Source organism: Drosophila innubila (genome assembly GCF_004354385.1).
Source record: "Drosophila innubila isolate TH190305 chromosome 3L unlocalized genomic scaffold, UK_Dinn_1.0 0_D_3L, whole genome shotgun sequence".
Classification (NCBI taxonomy): Eukaryota; Metazoa; Arthropoda; class Insecta; order Diptera; family Drosophilidae; genus Drosophila; species Drosophila innubila.
The window spans coordinates 23,836,505-23,848,420 of NW_022995376.1; the positions used below are offsets into that span (position 1 = coordinate 23,836,505).

An 11,916-nucleotide genomic window follows, 5' to 3' on the forward strand; every position below is an offset into this window, starting at 1 on the left:
TAAAAAATTGCAAAAATCATGCAGTAAACAAAAATACTATATTTATAATTGCACAGTTATATGTTTATTAATTGCAATGCAATACAATTTTAATTAAGTCAGTAATTTTAATAAAAATATTTTTGTGCTGCTGAACGTATGCCATGACACGTCATGTTTACGTTCGCTGTGAGTGTCAAAATTCTGTCATTTAGTGAAAAGAAGAACATAATTCGTTGAAAGAGCAATAAAATACAATTAGTTAGTTAATATTAATACTTAAGCATTTAGAGGCACTTAGCACGTTGCAATCGAGCTTCAATTATGGGTAGGTAGGATGCACAATATGGTAGCACAACCGAATCTCCAATTCATTACTCGATTATTCACTCAAAGTCTGCCGCCTGTCATAAAAGTCACCACCTTTTAATATATACTTCTTTTTTTATTCATTATGATTTGTTGCAGGTGGGGTGCTCAGTTATTTTCGTGGTCTGCTCGGATCCAGGGAGATGCGTATATTAATACTGGGTCTAGATGGCGCCGGCAAAACAACAATACTGTACAGGCTGCAGGTTGGTGAGGTTGTGACGACGATACCCACAATTGGCTTCAACGTGGAGCAGGTCACATACAAGAACCTCAAGTTCCAAGTCTGGGACTTGGGTGGACAAACAAGTATTAGGTGAGCATCTACACTGAAGTAATCATATTTGTATACTCCTGCAGAGTGAAATGTGTGACGCTTTAAAGGAGGCGTGCCCATATCCATAAAGTATATATACATATATGCATAATGAAGCTATCATGATGAAAATTGTCGCAGACCCGCAGATCTGTGTGGAAATATTCTGAATCAGATAACTATATCATATAGCTAAAATAGGAACAATGGGTTGTAAATCCAGCTTTAGTATGAAAAACTTTGTTTTTCGAGATCTTTCAACTATTCTCACAGATTGTATGTTTGATATTGTCTTTTATGCCATTCAAAATTTGAATACACTGCTCTGCAAGGGTATTAAACTATCTCGTATAGCTGACATAGGAACAATCGGTTGAAAATCAATCTGTAGTATAAAAGCCCATGTTTTTTTTTTCAGATCTTTCAACTATTCTCACAGACTTAAGATTTAGTATTGTCTTGACATGGGTATTAAACTATATCATAGAGCTGACAGGTACAATCGGTTGTAAATCCATCTTTAGTATGATAAATTTGTTTTTTGAGATGTTTCAACTATTCTCAAAGACTTAAGGTTTAGTATTGCGCTCTGCAAGAGAATTAAAATATATTCTATATCTGTCATAGAAACAATCGGTTAACAATTAATCTGTAGTATTAAAAACTTTTTTCTTTCAACTCGTCTCACAGATTGTATATTTAGTGTTTGTCACTTATCCCATTCAAAATTTGAATACACTGCTCTGCAAGGTCTTGTCAGAGGTATTAAACTATATTATAAAGATGACATAGGTACAATCGGTTGAAAATCAATCTGTAGTATAAAAGACCATGTTTTTTTCAGATCTTTCTTAAGATTTAGTTCATTAAATATGAGTGTATTTTTATTGCAGACCCTACTGGCGTTGCTATTACAGCAATACAGACGCCATCATATATGTGGTAGACTCGGCGGATCGGGATCGCATTGGCATTTCCAAGGATGAGCTATTGTACATGTTGCGGGAGGAGGAGCTGGCGGGTGCGATACTCGTTGTGCTTGCCAATAAACAGGACATGGACGGCTGCATGACCGTCGCCGAGGTGCATCATGCGTTAGGTCTGGAGAATCTGAAAAATCGCACATTTCAAATATTCAAAACTTCGGCCACCAAGGGCGAAGGACTCGACCAGGCCATGGACTGGTTATCCAATACGCTACAGAGCCGCAAATAGTCATGTCCGACTCCCATCCAAAATACGCCTGCCCCCTTGTAAAATTGTCCAAAGTGTCACCCAGAGAGAGAGAGTTGGAAATTCTTTAAATGCTTGCGCAAAAAAAAAAAAAAAAAAAAAACAATCGAAAATTATCCAAACACACACACACAACTTTGTAATAACTTCTAGTAATATAATTATTAAATTGTAGGTTTATAATGTAAGAATGTATAATATATGTATTTGTGGATGGGCAACTACCATTCAGGCAATCCAAAGCGACGCACACGCTTCTCCTGAGTGTCCAGTTCCATGCGCACCTTTTGCCGCATATAGAAAATGGGACAATCCCGATTGGAGCATATCACCTCCTCATGCAGGGAGCCCTGACAACGCTGGCATTCGGTCCACAGGCGGGAGAAGGTCTCCTCCAAGCCACGCTTGGATGCCACCTCCTTCTGATAGAGTTCACTCATCTTGGGCTCACAATGCGGACACAGGCATGCCTGCTCATAGCCCTTGGGCATCAGAGATTTGCAGCCCAGACAGGCTGCCTTTTTGGTCATGAAACCCGCCAAGCCGCCCACCTTGGAGGTGACCACAGTCCGGGTACGTGTATGCTCGCCCTTGAGCAGCACCGACTCCGCTTTATCACCCAAAATGGGCTCAAAGATGCGCAGCAGTGGCTTGGACAGCTGCTGCTCCAGATAATAGTTGGCATCGATGGGCACACTGTTCTCCAGCACATAGAGAGGATCCTCTGCCTTTTGATACGCCGGCGTATTCTTGGCAGCTGCACAGATCACATAGGGAACTCGATCCCCCAATTTGGGTGCTGTGCCCGCATCACGTTTCTTCATTTTGGCCGCCAACTCCACATGCGCCTGCTTGGCCGCATAATCTGTTTTGGCCAACTCTTTGGTAATGACCAGCTGGGAGATGTCAATGCGATTGCATAATAGATCGGCAATTATTTGTTTGGCATAATCCACAGCGCCTTCGGGATTGCGTTCGATGAGCAACTTCTGCAGGCAGGAATTCATTAGATTGGCCACCAGCGGCGAGTTATCCCGACGCACTGTCTCAATGCCCTTGCAATCCATCTTATCGTACTTATCCGGCTTGGTGAAATACAATCCCGCATAGCGTTTCTTGTTAATCAGCAAATAGGGATAGTAAACTTTCTCGAATTCCAGTTTGATGGGTCTGACAAACTTGGCACTGACCAAATCAGCCGCCTCTCTGCCCAGTTCCATGCTGCGCTCCAATGTCTTGACTCCGAAATTAACCATAACCGAATCCGTATCGCCGTAAATAACCACGGCATCATTCTCATAGCCATTTGCACGTGTGTAATGCGATTCCACTTCATTTTTGGTCAGCTCAATCATGGTGCGTCCATAGGCCGTGACGCTGCCAGAGATCTCCAAGCATGGCAACTTTCCCACCTGTGCTCCTGTAAAGCCATACACGGAATTGGCCGAAATCTTCAGGGCCAACTGTCGGCCATCGAGCACCTGCCGTTTAAATGGATCCTTCTCCACTTTCAAATCATTCTTGGCACGCTTACGTGCCGCCAACAGCGACTCGAGGATTTCGGGCAGTAAACCACGACGCAGCTCCGCCTTGACAAAGCTATTGTTGGCGGGTGTGCGCTCCACTTGGTCAGCCGTCAATCCCAGTTTATCCTTGGCGCCAGGCAGCAGCAATGTAGTGTAGCACAAATTGTGGGCCATCATTATACTCGGGTACAGTGAGGCAAAATCGAGTGTGCTTATGGGATCCGCATAATAGCCACGTTTGGGCTCAATGACCGTGGCACCCTCGTATTGTTCGTCGGAGCCACTGGAGGTGTAGGATGGCATGATGAAACCCTTGGTTTTGGCCTTGCGCAGCAGCTGGCTGAGCACCTTGATCTGTTGTCCCCGGGTAAGCAGGGATTCCAGTGGCACGCCCGTCACACGTGCCATTTCCATGTAGTTGACAATCGCCATCAGTTTCTCGAGCAGACGCAGCGGCAAATACGCATCCTTCAGGCAATACATGGCCAGACGACGTCGGGTCTGTTCATCGCCATTCTGCAGATCCGTAATGATGCTATGGTGCACATCCTCCTTCTGTTCCTGCAGGAAATGATAGCTCACCGCATTCAAAGTGTAGGATCGCAATTTATAATCTCGGAGCAGCACAAAGAGTAAATCAAATGGAACGCGTCCTTCAAAGTTGACATATTGATTCTCCCGTCTGCCCATTTGCTTGGACTGCAGCACCTGTTCCTTGATCACCGAGCGTATGTTCTTGATCCTGCCCAGATACTCGAAATTCTTCACCTTCAAGTGGGCAGCACGATTTAGAAGATAGGGTATATCGAAATTGTTAATGTTGTAGCCGGTGAGGATGTCGGGATCCACTTCGCGCACAAATGCCGACCATTTGTCCAGCAGCTGTGTCTCCTTATCAAAGCACAGCACCTGGCTGCCAATGATTGGAGCACATTCCTTCAAAGTGAATACATTGCGGATAAACGGCTCCGATTCCCCCTGTCGTATGACCATGTTGGCTATCTGAATAACCGGATCCATTTTGGCCTCCGGAAAGATGCCTCTTCGTCCCGCGCACTCAATGTCAAAGCTGAGGATGCGAAGCGGCGCTACTTTGGACCATTCACCCTCCGGTTCATGGGATATAAACTGATCGTAGGCAACATCCACTTCCAGCTGGCAACGCGACTCTGGAGCTGGCTTGGAGTTGCGTCCACGGAGGCGCCAAACACCCGGCGGCAATTCAATCCAATTGCAGCCCACAACATTGGTTTCCACCATAAAACGTATATCGAAATCAATGTTATTCTCAAAGGCACGACAATCCTGAAAATCGAAGGCGCTCATGATAACCTCCTTTTTGAGCAGGCGGGATGCGGCGGCCACAAAACGTGGCAGCGTCACGGTGATCTTAATATACAGCTGCTTCTCATCGCCCTGATAACCATGAATGTTGAGACGTTGCACCAGCTCCACGGCCAGCACAGCCTCCTGGACATTATCCTTGTTGTTGCGTATGTCAGCAATAACCTTTTTATCCAGCGCCTCGTGCAACTCCGAGCAATGGCGCTGCTCAAAGTTGCTCGGTGCCGAAATATAGAAATATGGACAATATCCATGGACATGACAGCACACCGAGTTTCCCTGCATTGTGACGCCAAACATGCGCACCACAGGCACAGGTCCAAGCTGGGCACCCGGCATGCCCGGCAGCGGTTGCCCCAAATAGTTCTCCACGTCCAGCTGCTGGAATACCAAGCTGTCTTCGCTGGGATTCAACTGAGGAGGCGCTGCCCGTGACCAACGTTCGCTAGTCTGTTGATTCTCGGGTCCCTCGCCCAACATCAATGTTTGATCCAGTTCATCGTTGGGCTCAAAAGCGGCCAGCTCCGCTTCGAAGCCACCACCCATTTCATCATCATCGTCAAAGTTTCTGCAAGTTCAAGATTCCATTTTAAAATTCAGCTTGTCTATGTGTAGAACAAAGCTTTTACCTGGGCTTCTTGGAGTTACCATTGGCTGCGCCATTGCCATTGAATTTTCGTTTATTATCCATGCTGTTTATTTCTGTGTTTAATATTAATCAATATAACAACTAATCTACAAACAATTCGCAAATTAAAAGCCGCAAAAAACGCGGCTACAACGCGGGAAAACAAGCAGAATTTGCGTATAAAACAACTGTTCAGTTTCAAGCAGGTTGGCAGATCTCTCTCTTCATTTACCGAAAAATACCAAAATACTGAACGCGTTATTGGTTGTTGTTGGCCACACTGGAAAATTTAAATTTAGTTTAGCAGATTTTAATATATAAAAATAATTGAAATTAATTAACACTTTGTTGAAAATTTAAAATTCGAAATTAAAAAAATAGATATAAATTTTAATGAAGGTTTGAAGCTCATCAGCCCAAGAGAAAGAGAAGTTAAAAATTTAATTCTAAAATAAAAAAATTATATATCATAAAATTGAGAAAATTCCAACAAAAATTCCAACAAAAATTTAAATTTTAGCTTCAAAAATAAGAAAAATTTCAATTTAGTCAAATCGAAAAATTTTGTAGGGTGGCAGCCCCAATTTAAAAAACTGCAATAAATTAATAATTTTATGAAAATTTAAAGTTCGAAATTAGATAAATTAAAAAAAATATTTTAATTAAGGAGAGAAGTCACAAATTGAATTCCAAAAAATATATATAAACGAAGAAAATTCTAGTAAAAATTTTAAAAATTCCAGCTTCAAAATTAAGAAATTGTCTTAAAATGGTATACAATTTTTAAGTTACCATTTTTGGCATTGTACCCAAAGTGGTGCATGCTGCCAGATCAAAAAATTTTACAGGGTGGCAGCCCTTGCACCTGATGGCAACGTTTGGGCCAATACAGTGTTGTTAAGACTTTAGGGGAACGTAAAACGCATTAAAAACTAATAATTGTGTAAACTTTTAAGAACTTAGCAGTGCGCCTATGATTATTTCTTAGTACACGTCTAGTAAGCTGCTGCTGGCAATAATACGCAGCAAAATGCTTGCCCTGTGAATATCAACCAAATTCCTTCATTACCTGGCGGGGGTGTGTGTGTGTATGTGTATGTTTGTATGCGCGTGTGTGCGTGTGGGGGATGTTAAGTGAATCACACTCACACAATATTAATAAATAAAAAACACGCTGGGAAAAATGTACCAAAGCGCCTGTAATGCGGCCACAACAGGCTCGTGTGTGGCTGGAGCTGGTAATCAAACGGATAACGATCGTCAGGCTGCGCTGATAGCGCAGCAACCACCCACAGCGCCCGTGGAACCAGATTACAGTGGCTTCGATATCGTTAAGGCCACACAATACGGTGCGATAGCACGCGTTCGAGAGCTGGTTGAGTCCGGCTGGGATGTTAATCAGCCGGACAGTGAAACGGTCACACTGCTGCACTGGGCTGCCATCAACAATCGACGAGATATCATCAGATATTTTCTAGAAAAAGGCGCTACCGTCGACGCTGTTGGCGGTGAATTAAATGCAACTCCGCTGCACTGGGCCACACGTCAAGGTCACTTGGGCGCTGTGGTTCTCCTCATGGCAGCGGGCGCTGATCCCCGTATACGCGATGCAGAGGGCTGTTCCTGCATTCACATTGCCGCACAGTTTGCTCACACCGCCTTGGTGGCCTACTTCATAGCCAAGGGTGTGGATCCGGATTTGCAAGATCGCGGCGGCATGACTGCGCTCATGTGGGCTGCCTGGAAGGTGAGTGAACTAGCTTAGCAATTCACCTGATTATACAATACATCAGCTGTGATGACGTGAATTTAATTGGAAACTTTGATGATAACATTTCTACCAAAAATATTCATTTGATTTTGTTCAAATTACTGTTACTTATTTATTTTAAGTTATCAGTCGAACATTTAAGTATTATTTCCTTAATTTTTGTGGCAAGAAATTAATTATAATAATTTGATCATATTAAATTTATTTTTATAAATTTCTATTGATTCCTTAATTTCATGTGATTTTTATTTTGTTAAATTTATTGTTGCCAATGTTTAACATATCCTAGTCTGGAAAAAATGCAGAAATTTTGGACATTTTTTGGTTTTTTAAGCCGATTAAAAAGTCGAATACAACAATTTCCAATTCTTTAAAGAACCTTTCTCATCATTATCAATTAACTATAATATATTTACATATTTTTTTAATTTAAATTTTTTGTTGATTTTTAATATGAAAAAATGGTTTTTAAAAGAAAGTAGTTTATTTTTAATAATTAAGTTTTTTTTTATGTTTTTCAAGTCGAAAAGTGAAATAAATACTTAAAATGTTCATGGCATTTCCTCAGACGTAAAGTAGCTTTTCTTAACTTAATCTAACTTTTTTATATTTTCAGTCATTATCTTAAATCGAGTATAAGATTTATAATTTACTTGTTCATTTTTATTATTTTATCAATTTTGTTTTATTTAATACATAATTTTAACTTTTCGTCGACCGGTTTTAACCGACGTTAAATAAATAAATACAAACACAAATAAATTCCATAATCGTTTTATATTCTAGTAGCTTTGTGGGTAAAATCTCTTTAATTTTTTGATAACCAATAAACTATAATTATTTTACTTAATTTACACAGGTATGTGCCCTGGATCCAGTGCGTCTGCTGCTTACGTTGGGCGCCAATCCCGCCATGGTTGATTATACGCACGGCAATACGGCGCTGCACTGGGCCATATTAGCCCGGAATGCAACCGCAATATCGACACTGGTGCTTAAGTCGAAGGCTTCGCTGGATGTGCCCAATTTGCGAGCTGAGACACCACTAACCATGCTGGAGGCTCAAACAGGTGCCATTTGGATTGGCAGTAAAGTAATGGATCGTGTGAGAGAAGCATCTCTCACATCACAACAACGACGCTCTCTTGTCTCCAAATTACGGCACGATAAACGCTTACGCTGGTGGTCCATGGTCGCCTGTCCATTTACCGCCTTCTATTTGGCCGGAATTGTGTTTACCATCAACACGCTGTACATTATCAAGTTTTTCCTGCTCGGCTGCCTCTATGCCGTATTCCATACGATTGGAAAAACGCTGTTTGATGAGCATCTAATGGCCCTGCTGCCGCTTTCCGTCTATCTGGCCACTAAGGCTTGGTTCTATGTCACCTGGTTGATGTATATCGATGATGCTGTGTCTTTAGCAGCCACCGTGTGCTTCCTAATCTCTTCACTGGCGCTATGGGTATGCTTTCTCAAATCCTGGAAGGGCGACCCCGGCATTATACGGCCCACCAGAGAGCAGCGATTCAAGGTAAAGCGATGGAACAAATTCAAGAATTGGCTGAGAAATTATTGACCTAAATAGGAAAACTTACCAAAAAAAAATTGTTAACAAAAAAAATTATTAAACCAAAGCTGGGACATAAAATTGTAAAGAAACCTAAAATTAAATGGCAAATATAGGGAATATGCGAAAACTAAAAATATTCATACAAATATTAAGAAAATATTTTTTTATTTTGGCTTTTGCACTTTTTACTACTTCTGTTTAAAATTCGTTCAAGCTCCAGAAATACTTTAAGCAACTGGAGCCCAGTAAAATAAAAATATGTTATTTAATACCATTTCTTTAGAATCATATTGAATCATTTAAAATTTAATATTCAGACCTTTTCCGGCATTCACTTCTTCTTTTATAGGATTTTATAAAATGTATTTTTTTTTTAAGTTACATTTAGGCTAAGTATTTAAAAATTAAGTTTTCTGTGTTGAAATTCTCAGACCACCGTTGTGTGAAAATACTTCTTCATTGATATTAATTATTATATTTCGTTTTGCAGACAATTATTGAGCTGTCGGAGCGCGGTGGGATTGGCTTTGAGCCCGCTTCCTTCTGTTCGGGCTGCCTGGTGCGTCGACCTATACGCTCCAAGCACTGCTCTGTATGTGATCGTTGTGTGGCACGCTTCGATCATCATTGCCCCTGGGTGGGCAATTGTATTGGTCTCAAGAATCACAGTTACTTTATGGGCTTTCTCTGGATGCTTCTCATCATGTGCGCCTGGATGCTGTACGGTGGCTCCAAATACTATGTTAATGAGTGTAATGTTCACTTTGACGGTGAGTCTAAGATCATAATTTTAAGTTATATTCGTTTACAAGATTTAATTGACTTAAAAAATTAAATGCTGAATTTCTTGTTGTAGATTTCCTTACCGCCATGCGAGCTATTGGCAACTGCAATGCTTGGGTGGGCTGGGTTATGGGCAACGCCTTGTTGCACATGTCCTGGGTCATTCTGTTGACCATTTGCCAGACCTATCAGGTGATTTGCCTGGGCATGACCACCAACGAGCGCATGAATCGCGGTCGCTATCGCCATTTTCAACTTAAAGGCGGACACAGCCCATTTACGCGTGGTCCACTGCTCAATCTGATTGATTTCCTGGAATGCAGTTGCTTTGGTTTGGTGCAACCGCGTCGAATTGATTGGATGAACTACTATGACTACGATGCACAGGTGCATAAGACAATTGAGAAGGAGCCGCTGCTGCGAGGCGATTGCGCTGATAATGATGGACTAGCTGGCGATCATCAGTATGTGTAGGATAAGACCTATCGGGATGCGAAGACGCTTCAAATGCCCATTGCACATGTTTAGCCCAACAAGACGATGTGCAAGACAATGCTTTAGATACGAGTACGAAAATATATGCCCCCCGATTAGCTTTGTATTATTTCTAGTGATTTGTAATTGGTACGCGCTGCTGCAAACACAACGATATAGCAACAACTACAACAACAACAAAAAGAACAAAAACAACAACAATATGAATTGAAAAGATAACAACATCTATCAGCAAAAGACAAAAGACAGAAGCGTCGCCGCAAACCGATATCGGATCGAGTAAATTAGGCAATTAATAATGCCTCGATCACTTAATATATATACGTACATATATTGTGCATGTATTTTACTTGTAATTACAAAACTCTGTACATTTTCTTCATCATATTTCTTAAACTAACTGCAATACCATGTTGTTTGTCATTCTCAAGTATTTGTAATACCAAAAATTTAAACGCTCACACCGAACAAAAACAAATGATAAAGACTACGATGAAAGTGAAAAAAAAAAATTAAACAAAACCATTTAACTATCGCAAGAAAATCAAAAATTAAGACGAGCATAATGTAATTAATTTAAAATTACATTATGATTAACAAATTGTAAAGCGCACATTAAAAAAATACAATATGAATTTTAAATAGTTATTCAAAGTTATGTGTATTCTAAAAGCAAGTTTATATAGTTAAATAGGTTGCGGTTGCCTTTGAGTAAGCTTGGATAATCTGAATAATCGCTTTGAAATAATTCCAAGCTGCTCGTCATTAAAGCAGCTTTCAAATGAACCAAAATAACTAAACACCAAACAAACAAGAAGTACTTTATATGTTTATGAAAATACGATTTGCATACTTAAAAGAAAAACAATTCTAAAACGCGATCCGATTCAATACGCACTAGTCTAGTCAGCAATCATTTAAGTAAAAATATAAAAGTTATAGTGTAACAACAAAGACGATATACATATACAAATATATATAAATAAATATTGCATATTTAAAAAATATACATCTATACATATTTATATCGATATAGTTATGAAATTATGTACACCTATGATCAATGATGGAATTTCTAAAAGTGCAACAACCTGACAACAACCACAACACACACACAAACACACCAACAAGACAAACAACAACACGTAGCTAAAAAACCGTTTCTAATTGTAACACGTTACTTAAATGCATTTAAATTTAAATAACAATTTCAACTATATATAAAATAAACAATTATGTATGTATGTATGTAATTACTCAAAACACACTTTTCGATATACTATTTTGTATTTGAGATTATACAAAACGGAAACGTACTTTTCACTCTGCGATTTGCTACAAGTCATTTGTTTAAACAACATTTTTATATTCGTTTGCTTGCATTGTTATATAAGAAAAGTAAAGAAAACAAAATTAACAGAAATGAAACGCTTTTAAAAGACTATGATAAAATGTAAGAAGTAACACGAAACCACGCAAACAAACCCTAATATCTAAGTGTTTTTTGGCCCTATTAACAGCAAAACCAATTGAGACAACCAAAAATTCATTGCCTATGTCTTTAGTTTAGCCAATAAGTTCAAGACAAAATATGTGTATTAAATAGTATGTAGAATGAAAAGCGAGGTGTATGTAACAATGTGCGTTAAAAATTTAATAATAAATATAACTTTATTCCGTATTCAAAAAGAAATCCAATTACAAGTTTTCTATTTTAGAAATAATTTTTACGGCTTTTTGGAATATTGTCTCATTCTTGACTCCATTCAAAAAATTCCATATTTTTCATCAACATTTACTAAAATGTTTCATAATTTTGAATTGCTCTTATTTTTATGCTCTACCTGAAAACACCCTTTACTCGCTATTTATTCCATTCATTCCAAGTTCAATAACAAC

The 11,916-nt window shown here is 39.6% G+C and overlaps 3 protein-coding genes across 3 annotated transcripts; 2 read left to right on the top strand and 1 right to left on the bottom strand.

Annotated features, from left to right (window-relative positions):
- Window positions 1-167: 167 nt before the first annotated feature.
- On the top strand, window positions 168-1,992 carry LOC117786361 (ADP-ribosylation factor-like protein 1). Its single transcript, XM_034624568.1, has 3 exons — window positions 168-307; window positions 448-664; window positions 1,558-1,992. Exons 1-3 carry the CDS (start codon window positions 304-306, stop codon window positions 1,877-1,879), a joined length of 543 nt encoding a protein of 180 aa, XP_034480459.1. The 5' UTR covers window positions 168-303; the 3' UTR covers window positions 1,880-1,992.
- A 41-nt stretch (window positions 1,993-2,033) lies between these two features.
- LOC117786340 (DNA polymerase delta catalytic subunit) lies at window positions 2,034-5,540 on the bottom strand. The gene is made up of 2 exons (XM_034624539.1): window positions 5,397-5,540; window positions 2,034-5,335 (listed from the first exon to the last, which is right to left on the bottom strand). Exons 1-2 carry the CDS (start codon window positions 5,456-5,458, stop codon window positions 2,119-2,121), a joined length of 3,279 nt encoding a protein of 1,092 aa, XP_034480430.1. The 5' UTR covers window positions 5,459-5,540; the 3' UTR covers window positions 2,034-2,118.
- Window positions 5,541-6,578: 1,038 nt separating this feature from the next.
- On the top strand, window positions 6,579-11,710 carry LOC117786343 (palmitoyltransferase Hip14). Its single transcript, XM_034624543.1, has 4 exons — window positions 6,579-7,142; window positions 8,026-8,700; window positions 9,230-9,509; window positions 9,596-11,710. The coding sequence occupies exons 1-4, from the start codon at window positions 6,579-6,581 to the stop codon at window positions 9,994-9,996; spliced, it is 1,920 nt and encodes a 639-aa protein (XP_034480434.1). The 3' UTR covers window positions 9,997-11,710.
- Window positions 11,711-11,916: the final 206 nt, after the last annotated feature.

Bases quoted from the DNA above. Each gene is read 5' to 3' on its own strand.
- LOC117786340 (XM_034624539.1), bottom strand. From the start codon at position 5,458: ATGGATAATAAACGAAAATTCAATGGCAATGGCGCAGCCAATGGTAAC. The intron at 5,336-5,396 runs GTAAAAGCTTTG...TTGAACTTGCAG, and splicing joins GGTAACTCCAAGAAGCCCAG to AAACTTTGACGATGATGATG.
- LOC117786343 (XM_034624543.1), top strand. From the start codon at position 6,579: ATGTACCAAAGCGCCTGTAATGCGGCCACAACAGGCTCGTGTGTGGCT. The intron at 7,143-8,025 runs GTGAGTGAACTA...TAATTTACACAG, and splicing joins TCATGTGGGCTGCCTGGAAG to GTATGTGCCCTGGATCCAGT. The intron at 8,701-9,229 runs GTAAAGCGATGG...TTCGTTTTGCAG, and splicing joins CCAGAGAGCAGCGATTCAAG to ACAATTATTGAGCTGTCGGA.
- LOC117786361 (XM_034624568.1), top strand. The intron at 665-1,557 runs GTGAGCATCTAC...TTTTTATTGCAG, and splicing joins GGTGGACAAACAAGTATTAG to ACCCTACTGGCGTTGCTATT.